Source organism: Mirounga leonina, unplaced genomic scaffold (genome assembly GCF_011800145.1).
Source record: "Mirounga leonina isolate KUSES-001 unplaced genomic scaffold, KU_Mleo_1.0 Mir_127, whole genome shotgun sequence".
Classification (NCBI taxonomy): domain Eukaryota; kingdom Metazoa; phylum Chordata; class Mammalia; order Carnivora; family Phocidae; genus Mirounga; species Mirounga leonina.
The window spans coordinates 70788117-70798782 of record NW_023270316.1 but is presented as its reverse complement, the minus strand read 5'-3'; the positions used below and the strand labels follow the sequence as shown (position 1 = coordinate 70798782).

The 10666-nt window shown below is 41.1% G+C and overlaps 1 protein-coding gene across 2 annotated transcripts in view; it reads right to left on the bottom strand.

The window, feature by feature from the left end:
- Nucleotides 1-5070: 5070 nt before the first annotated feature.
- HMGB1 (high mobility group box 1) overlaps nt 5071-10666 on the bottom strand; it is a 6461-nt gene continuing 865 nt past the window's right edge. The window contains exons 1-5 of one of the 2 annotated variants that reach the window (XM_035003604.1): nt 9538-9837; nt 8894-9056; nt 8527-8672; nt 7849-8023; nt 5071-6771 (exon numbers count right to left, since the gene is read on the bottom strand). In XM_035003604.1, the coding sequence (XP_034859495.1) occupies nt 6595-6771; nt 7849-8023; nt 8527-8672; nt 8894-9043 (648 nt within the window). In that variant the 5' untranslated portion in view covers nt 9044-9056; nt 9538-9837 and the 3' untranslated portion in view covers nt 5071-6594. Of the gene's footprint in view, nt 6772-7848; nt 8024-8526; nt 8673-8893; nt 9057-9537; nt 9838-10666 lie in introns of those variants that run through there. The other variant, XM_035003603.1, reaches the window with a different exon arrangement.

Genomic DNA, 10666 nt, shown 5'->3' with positions numbered 1-10666 from the left:
AAGAAAGAAAGAAAGAAAGAAAGAAATCAAACCAACCAAAACACAGGAAGTGCTGATGAGGTTGTTAAGAAACTGGAACACTTATACAATGCTATGGGGAATATAAAATGGCTCAGCTGCTGTGGAAGAGTTTGGTGGTCCCTCTTAAGAAGTTAAACATAGAATTACCATATGATCCAGCAGTTCCACTCCTAGCCATATATCCCAGAGTTGAAAATGGGGATTCAAGCAAATACGTGTCCATGTATGTTCATAGCAGCACTGGTCACAATAGCTAAAAGGGAACAGGCCACGTGTCCATCACTGGATGAATGGATAAATGAATTGTGATACATATACACCAGGGAATATTATCCAGCTGTAAAAAGGAATGGAATACTGACGCATACTACAATGTGGACAAACTTTGAAAACATTATGCTAAGTGATAGAAGCCAGACAAAAGGCCGTGTATGATTGAATTTGTATGATATATCCAGAATAGGTAAATCCATAGAGATGATGCAGATCGGTTTCTGCCAACAGCTCAAGGGGAAGGGGAAATGAATAGGTACGAGATCTCCTTTCGGGGTGATGAAAATGTTTGGACCTAAACTGAGGTGGTGGTCACACAATACTGTGAATGTACTAAATGCCACTGAATTGTTCACTTCAAAATGGTTAATTTTATGTTATGTAAATCTCACCTTAGTTTGTAAAATTACATATAATTATATATATAAATTAATTCTATCTATACCGTGTTATATATATATATAAAAATCTAGAAGGGCGCACAGTATAATTAATAGTCTGACTAGTAGAAGTGTAGATTTTATTTTATTTTTTTGCTTATTTGTTATCTTTCGGTGAAGGCAAATTTCATTCAGAATAAGGGTAAACAGTTTTTCAGAAGTTATCATGGTATGTAGTGTATTGCAATCCTTCCTTCTACTTGTGTTTAAGTTCATGCTGCAGTTCTAAGGACACATCAATAGCACACATTCTTCCGATGCTTCCCAGCTCTTCAGAATCGGGTAGCTTGTAACTTCCTATGATTGGCGATATTTTGGTTTTGTTTTGTCTGCGAGTGTTCTGAGTCCCGGTGATTAGGGGGGAGGTCCTGAGAGGAATCACAGTGATGGCCCAATGTGCGGGCTGTGCTTGCATATCAACTCTAGCCACGGCTGGAGAACCCAGGCATGAAAGGAAGGGGTAGGGAGGAAGTCTTCCAGCTCCTTCCTATGGTCCTTAAAGGAAAGAGGAAGGAACTCACACGTGTTTTGCACCTACGGTGAACCTGTTTGGATGCTGCTTTTGGTCCCTGAGCAAGCTTTGGAGTCTCTATGGGCCTCTCCGCCACTACTTCGCAAAAACGCACAGGGACTGCAAGAGCCCTTGGAGCCTTTTGCCACTCGTGTGCTCTGAGCCTGCCCTGGTGATCTACCTTATTCGGTTGAAGGTCCCCAAAGCAAATGGCAACTCTGGGTCCTCTTGGGAAAAGGGGCTCTCTTCTCTGGTCTGCCTCCCTGCTTCTCAGCCTGAGTGTGCCTAGCCCTTCCTTATGCCCAAATCCCAGGAAGGCTGACTCCAGATGGCGGAGCAAGGCCTGAGTCTCCCTCAAGTTCAGGTTGGGGAGCGGGGAGGGCACTGGATGTCCTGGCTCTGAGTAGCCTTTAATCTTAGCTCTTCACACCTTCCTGGGCATTATACTGGCACCTGAGGGGGTGTAGTAATTAAGCTTCCTGTTTTTCTTTGCCTTTAGTAGGAGTATTCTCTCATACCCAACAGTTACTTCTTTTTAGAACTTTTATTCTCTTACCTGGTTTGGTTCAGAACACTTTAGAAGATGATCTCTAACAAACGTTAACAAAAATATGGTAAAGGCTGTAATGAGAGGCTATGTAACTCTAAGGGAGTAAGTTTAATTCCACTTTAAAGCCTCTTCATACACTTGCATTTATAAATGCATTTGGAGTATGACCTTCTTCCTAAAGTACCCTCTCCAGCAAGGAGGTGAAGCAGTGGTCAAGTCTATTCCATTTAAGGCAGATTCTCAATATCCATTTCACTCTTCAAAATAACATGTCATCCTTTTACTGCCCAGGATCTGGCCTATATGATCCTTGACTACAATTTGTAGCAGACTCACTTCCCAAAACTGCTGGCTACATCTTCTGTAAAGACTGACACACCATCTTTGCTTTAAAAAAAAAAAAAAGCCCCCTAATAAAACTCTCGGATACTTCCATTTAGGATGAAGAGCGCCAAAATGGAAGGAAGTTTCTTATTTTCAACCAGTAGAGAACTTACTTACTTTTGCAGTAACTTTTAAGAGAAATACTTTGTTCAGTAGTTTAATAGTCAATAGCTAACCCAAGAGTCTCAGTTCTGATTCTGCCTTCTTGTATTTGGGTGGCTCTGAACAAATGACAATACTTTAGTATTTGAATTTCTCATCTTTAAGAGATGGATAGTATTTCATGGACCCAAAGAATAACCAGTCAAAATCTTAATTTATCATAAAAATTGTTAAAATGTTTCATGGTAAGTATAACCTTTTGGGGAGGCAATTTGTCAGAATCTGCCAAAAATTTTAACATTTTTATTTATTTGTCAAAGAGAGAAAGAGAGAGAGAAAGAGAGTTTGCACGCACAAGCAGGGGGAGCGGCAGGCAGAGGGAAAAGCACGCCCCCGCTGAGCAGGGAGCCCGATGTGGGACTCGATCCCAGGACCCTGGGATCATGACCTGAGCTGAAGACAGACGCTTAACTGACTGAGCCACACAGGCGTCCCCTGCCAAAGATCTTAAACACAACTATCTTTCGAGTCAACAATTCTACTAGAGGTGTCTACAGACTTACCTATGCCTACACAGATGCTCACTGCAGTACTGTTAGAAACAGCAAAAACTAGGAAACGTGAATGACCCTCAATAATGATCAAATAGATTATGGGGCATCATACTATGCGATGTCACTCCTATGTCTGAATTGTGTGACTCAGGAGAAAAAAAAAATAAGTACATCATAAACATTTAAAAGAATCTCTTTAGTCCCCTCCTTCACTGATTTTCTGGCCACTGCCGACCATACTGGGCTTTCAGCTTCCATACTGGGCCCCTGCCGACCATTCCTCATGCCACCACTTAAAGGTCTATCGTGATTCCTCATGTCATTCCAGATCTCTGTTAGTACTTCCTCTTTTTCAGTGGGTGACCAATAAATTCAACTTACATAGAAGGTCCAAACCAATGGACATGCCTAAAGACCTAAGCGATTCCACTTCACCCTGGTCGGTATGATCTCCTTCAGACTGGGATATGGGCATTATATATTTGGCATGGCATATATTTCTACACCACGGTGCATGGTTAAACAGCAGCATTCCTATAACAGAGCAACATCTTTGCCTCTTAACTCCAGGGCGCAACTTGGCTTAGAACCAGGGAATTTCCCAAGCTGTGGCAAGTGTTAGCACTACTGTTCAGTCTTTGCTATTAGAAGACAAGGGAATGAACCAGCCTACATCTTTTGTTGCATAGGTATCCAAACCATTTGCTGGCTTTTGTGTAGTTTCAAAAGGCAGTTCAGGTCACTTGAAAACGAAACAAAACAAAACAAAAACAAAAAATATGAAAAAAGCTCTAACTTACCACAACCTCTTATTAATAAAGTACCCTAATAACTAGCCAATGGTTCACACTTGAGTAACAGGTAATGCCAAGACGTAGGCCGCATTTGATTTATGTGCCATTTGTAATGATACCATCATATGCAAAAAGTGCCTGGCCGGCACTGAAAAAGAGCTATTTCAGCCCTTTCAGAGGTGTGTTGTACCAAGCTGACCTATATCTGAACTTTCATCATAGATTATGTGATGCCAAGGAAAGGAGTTGGCCACATTTTTCATTCAAAAAACCGCTATTTTGTCTCTCCAGTATAGTTTTCAATATAGCTAGTTGCTACCCTAACATCTGGGCAGTACTTCTAATTCTCTAGGCAGTGAGGGTAGGATCTGTCAAATGGCACTGTCACACAAATTATTTTTTTCATCTCTGTGGCACACAGGACACAAAGATTTCCTTTTTCAGATTTCACTCTAAGAAAATTAATAAACATGGCAAGTATTAACACCTTGACAGATGACCACAATGACAGCAACTAGCCTGCCGTAGTGCCCTACCTTCACACGGGGTAAGTTACGGAACAGAGATGAATTTAGTTAGGTTTTAATCCATACGGACTTTTGGAGTGCCCCAAATTTAATACTAAAATTTATATTGGTTTTCCTATTAAGAACATCTTCATACCCATAGTGCTGTTAACTATCTAAACATTAAAACTGTTCCTACACGTTAACTTTACAACAAATCATCCCAATTATACCAAGGCCTTACACTAAAATACCTAAAATCTCAAGCCCTAGGGATACTGCTGAGACACTAAACAGAACTGTAAATTAGCTCCACCAGATTGAAGAGTTTTTGTCTTTTTTCTGTCAAGATCTGAAGCCAGTTAACAAAAAGTTTTTGTTCCCATTCTTGACATCTTAAGAAACTGGTAGTTGTCATGACACACCCACTAAAGTTACAAGAGTTTCCTTGAGGCAGAATTCACTTTTAATTGGATCACTTACCAGCAACAGATGTTGACAGTGGTCATGCTATAGCTGTAAGCAGAAACATCCATGTAAGGATACTAACTTGTTCCTGTTGACTAAAAACTTCTATGAATTTTCATAATCACAGACTGAGGTCCTCCATCTAACTTAGAAAACTGGTAAATTTAGATTTATAATCACTTTAACTGCATGTGCCTTGCTTTGAAAAACTATCTTGTTTAACCCAACATTCTGAAAGTAAACTTAATTTTTTTGCATTTATATATACAGCACCTCCTGAGAACACTGACAAAAACTTGTTTTTATCAGATCATGAACCTATTTATAAACATAAATATTTTTAAAGGGAAAAACTTTGCCAGACCTTATACTTGTTTAAATGGTGCTGCTAAGAGTTACTACTGGAAAGATTAAAATATGTATATAACAAAATCTTAAAATCTTAAGTGAAAGCCATTTAACTAATATTTAAAACCTCTGCAATTATTAGTTTATTAGTATCATCCAGGACTCAGATGTTCAGTATTCCTCCTGAAATTACATAAACAAATGCAAATGGAAAGAATCCAAGTCAAAATTATATAACAAAACAGCACTCCATCACAAAAGCGTGTAAAATTACAAGAACGCTATTTTAAAACACTGGCACTTTAAGAGAACGATAATCTCAAAAAACCACAAAATTGCCAAATTGTTCCCTAAACTGCTAAGTAGATAAACATGACTCTAATGAATGAGTTAGGGTTTTGTAAAGAAAAATCAAATTCAAATCAGATAACTCATACTGAAATACAAAGTTTTAAGTGTCTTCTTCCCTTAGGTCTATTTGACTTTTATAAAGGAGCAAACTATAATATAGGAAAATATACCTGATTTTAAATGTGGCATACATTTTAGAAGTTGGCCCAATTAATTAAAAATACCTTTAATGGAAAGTCAAGTTTCCTAAGAAATCCATATTCAGATAAATAGGAGAAGACATTTACAGCCAGCACGTTTTTCCAGAGCCTTTGCTGGGACTAATGTCAACAAAAAATTTAATATGGCAGTCTTGTATTTTAAGCTCACGCTTTTGGGGATACATTCTCAGGTCTTCTTTAATGTGGGAACTGCAAATATAACTGCCATTACATGGTAATGGGAGTTAAAAGAATGTAGAGTCCTCATGTAAAGATTAGAACATACTTTTCTCTTAGTCCTTCAAGGACAGACTTTTCAAAATGTTTGATTCTACTAATCCCATGCTGTGAATAGACTGGTTACTCTTCACTTTATAAATGTGACTGGGCTATGTGTGATCTGATATTAATCGATCAAGATTTGAGTTTCAGTTATGGATGAAAACTGTCTCAATTCAACTTTTATTACCCTCATCATGAGTATGCAGGGTGCAGACAAAAGCTTTTTATCAGCTAACTATATGAAAAGATAAACACTGTAATAATCCATGTGATCCAAAATGGGCAAAAGCAAAAGACTAGCTTCCCCTCAAGAAGAAAAATTTCAGACCTATGAAAAGGACAACAATACTAATAAAAAAAATTGTATTTACTTAGAAGCATTCAGAATGTCAACAAAACAGCTGCAACTTTTTTTTTTTTTTTTGCAATTACAGAGTGGTATTCAGTTAACAGAACAACAATTATTTCGTAGAAGCTGCATCAGAGACAACTGAAGATGAAAAACTACCATCCCCATATATAACTAATTTGTGCTGTGCACCAACAAGAACCTGCTTTAAATTTCCATGCCAATTTACAACCCCCATACTGTACCAGGCAAGGTTAGTGGCTATTGAAAATACCACCAGGACAGGGCTATCTAAAGACACATTCGGTAGTGTGTTAACTATACAAAAAAAGACACTGTACAGTTTAAAAACAAATCTTACACAGCCTTACATTTCAATTTTTTTCTTTAAAAGGAGTGAGTTGTGTACAGGGGGGTTAAATGCTTTATAGACAAGAAAAAAAAACTGCGCTAGAACCAACTTATTCATCATCATCATCTTCTTCTTCATCTTCATCTTCTTCATCTTCCTCCTCCTCCTCATCCTCTTCATCTTCCTCATCTTCCTCCTCTTCCTTCTTTTTCTTGCTCTTTTCAGCCTTGACAACTCCCTTTTTTGCCGCATCAGGCTTTCCTTTAGCTCGGTATGCAGCAATATCCTTCCAAAACAACGGCAGGAGAAAGTGGAAGGAAAGACAAAACAGTTAAGTAAAGGGAGAAATAAAAGTAACACTGAACTTGACCAAAACTTGATGAAAACATCAAGATCCCAATTACACGAAAATACCACGTATCTATAGACTCACCCTGACTCCATAAATGACTGAAGGATGCATATAAAAACACTAGGAGATAACTGCAATTAATAATCCATAACTTACAGAATAACATGGTCTAATATTTGCAATGTTATGCCTCACTGAAGTACAATTATGTACCACATCCTAACTTTAGTTTATTAAAACTAGAATGTAGAGACTTTGATTAAAGGGTAGACACTGCCACCTTCTGAATGCAAAACAGCATTCTACAGGTTTATCCCAGACCCTAATCCATAGTAGAAAATTTTGTCTTAAAAAAAAAAAAAAAAAAAAAAGGGTAATTTGCCAGTAAGCGTGCAATTAGGTTAAGAAAAATCTAGAAACCAACATTTTTCCAAATGCCTAAATAAGCTAAAATTCAACTTAATATTCCAATTCAAAGTATAGGAGCCACAGCTTTTTCTTTATCAACTTACACAGATCAACAGACTTAGAACTTTTTTTTTTTTTTTAACGAAGTTGGGATTTTCTTCTTTGGTTATCTAAGGAGTCAACATAAATGTTTCAGGGTACGTTTAAGGATATAGTCTTTATTACTTTGCCCAGACTATTTTTATAACGTGTGTCTGATCATTTAAAGTAAGTAATCATTTGACTCAAAGTGACTACCAAAATTCTCGCAAATTTGGAGGTATTAGAGAATAACAAAACCAGCTTAAGTGTATGGCCCTGCACCCAAGTTAAAAAAAAAATTAACAATTTATTTGATCTTCTATACTCTTTGAATGATGGAAAAGAATTAAGACTATAGCCAGCCAATGGCACACTGAATGTAGCTGTTAATCTAAAAACTGCATTACACCCCAAACTCTTAGAAAACCACAAGAAAATAGGAAACTGAGATGAGGTACCAAGTATAATCTAACATCTGGCATACCCTTTCATCATTACACTGAGCAAATCCATACTTCTTACCTTTTCATATTTTTCCTTCAGCTTAGCAGCCTTCTTTTCATAAGGCTGCTTATCATCTGCAGCAGTGTTATTCCACATCTCTCCCAGTTTCTTTGCAACATCACCAATGGATAGGCCGGGATGTTCTCCTTTGATTTTTGGGCGATACTCAGAACAAAACAAGAAAAAGGCCGAACTAAAAAGACAAATTTAATTTTAGGATTTTAAGTTTACTATCAAATGTGTATTGTACTGTTTGTATAAAAGAGCCACCTCTAATTTCTACCAGATACTGGACAGGGTACAGATGTTATATGCTAAATATCCTTCATAACCAAAGCTTAACTTACAGCTATTTAACTTATGGTACTACTAGTTGAAGATGTACTACTGCTAAAGGCTAGAGGTCCAAAAACAATTCTGCAAATCACTCTTAAGTATTTCAGATTGTTGGTATTTCTCAAAGTTACATTTAGGAGATATATTAAGTGAAGGAGGCAAGTGTCTAATACAAATGCTCTGGTTAAGCCTCCCATTTAATAGGAATTTTACTTACAATATTCAAATATACCAATGTGAGCCACTTACCAGCTAAGAAACTTTGATCATACACTCCAAACCTACAAGGTAGCTTGCTAAACTTCTATCTGATCCTACTGCAAAACCCTCCTTGAAAATAAAAACAGGCAAGATACTTACGGAGGCCTCTTGGGTGCATTGGGATCCTTGAACTTCTTTTTTGTTTCCCCTTTAGGGGGGATATAAGTTTTCATTTCTCTTTCATAACGGGCCTTGTCCGCCTTTGCCATGTCTTCAAATTTTCCTTTCTCTTTAGCAGACATGGTCTACAAAAGAATTATTTGTAAACTTAAGTCGATAACGAATTTTAATAAATTGTCCTCAAAGTATTAAAATGACTAAAATAAGTATCCTTTGCTATTTATTCAGCAGCCTGTTCTAACATCACCACTCATGTTATACAAATGGCACCTAGGCTTTTTTAAAATCTTAATTTGGATTTAACTTTTAAAAAATTACCTCCTTAGTATGTTTCAAGCCCCCTTACCTTCCACCTTTCTGAGCACTTCTTAGAAAACTCTGAGAAGTTGACTGAAGCATCTGGGTGCTTCTTCTTATGCTCCTCTCGGCAAGTTTGCACAAAGAATGCATATGATGACATTTTGCCTCTCGGCTTCTTAGGATCTCCTTTGCCCATGTTTAATTATTTTCTAAAAAGAGATAAAGTGAATGTTTGATGTTAGCAATGAAATTATAGCACTTTAATTTCATGGGGAGTGAATGAAAACCTCAGTACGGGTTATTTAACGGTAGTGACATTAACCTCCTATAATATTAAACAAGAAAACGGCAGGGATAGCCAATTCCTAGAAGAGGCTATGCCAAGCAAAAAAAAAAAAAGCCCCCCAAAAACAAAAAAAGAAAACCCCAAACGGTCCTTCAGTGAGCTCAAAAAAGTATGGACACGATGGTATCCTCGTACAGTATTCGTTACTCATCTGCCTGTATCTGCTCTGAACGAATACCTCATTTAAAAACTTTTTAAATGTACAAAACCATTTTAAATCAACAAAACCAAAGACCACAAAGCTAATGCTGCCGATTGGTGGATCTGCACCACCTAAGGAATAAATAGGTAAGAGCCCACGTGAGTAGACTTCTTCCAAATTATGGGCCTAAATCACCGTCTACCTGAAGTTTTCCCAATGAGGACTTTAAAAATACTCTCTCTGCACAAAACTTTGCTGGGAGGAGGGAGGAGTAGAAAGCTCCAGCGCTCGGACCCAGGCTGGGGGGTGGCGGTGGTATTTGTACGGCTGCCACCGCGAGGCAGCCTCGTTTCCTATCGGTTTGGCCCCGAGATGTATTTCAGTTCTGACTAAACACGTCCGGTCTGAAGTTTCTTCGAGTAAACAAGGATGAGGGACAAAAGCCACTCCTGCTCGTTGCTCTGCCTGCCCCCCCCAAGCAGGGGAGTATTTTTTTTTTAATGTGTGGAAGTCGGGGCGCCGCGCGAGGCGGGCTCCGCACACCTTCCCGCCACTCGGCCCCCACCCCCAGAACTTCGGTGGCGGCGGAGCAGCCGAGGCAACGCGGGGCCGCGGCCCGGCCTCCAGGCCCGGCCCGCCCGCGCCGGGGCCGCCACGTGCGCCCGCCCGCCCGCCCGCCGGCGCAGGCCCCGCAGGCCTCCCCCATTTTGTCAGCTCGGCGGAGGGAGAAGCCCCGCTCGAAATGGGGGCTGGCTCCGCCCGCGGCCGCCGGGGCCGGCGCGCACGGAATGGCCGCTGCGCGTCTTCCCCGCCTGCGCCGCCGCCGCCGCCGCCGCGAGGGCGAGCGCGAGCGAGAATATGGCTCCTTCCCTTTGTGTGTATGTGTGTGTGTGTGTGTGTGTGAGTGTGCGAGTGTGAGCGCAGGCGGGCGGGGTGCGCGCCGCGCTCTGGCGCACACACTCGGCCATTACAGCCGGGGGGGAGGGGCGGGGGGCGCGCGGACCCGGACCCTCCCCCTCCCGACCCGCGGGGGAGGGGGCCGCCCCGGGAGGCGCCCACCGGCCCGCCGCTCCCCGTCCCCCTCCGCGCGGGACCGCGCGCCCCGGCCGCCCCCGCACGGAGAACGCGGGGCTGGGAAGAGAGGAAAAAAAAAGTTGCCTCGGAACTGCTGCGCCCAGCTCCCCCGCCCGCTCCCGCCCGCCTTGTTTTCTCTCCAGCCAGCAGCGCCGGGCCGAGTCAGCCATGTTCCAGCGAGCGCAGCGGCGCCGCTCCCCCCGCCGCCGAGCCGCCGCCGCCGCCGCCGCGCCCGGGCACAGGCCGGCGGGCCCGGC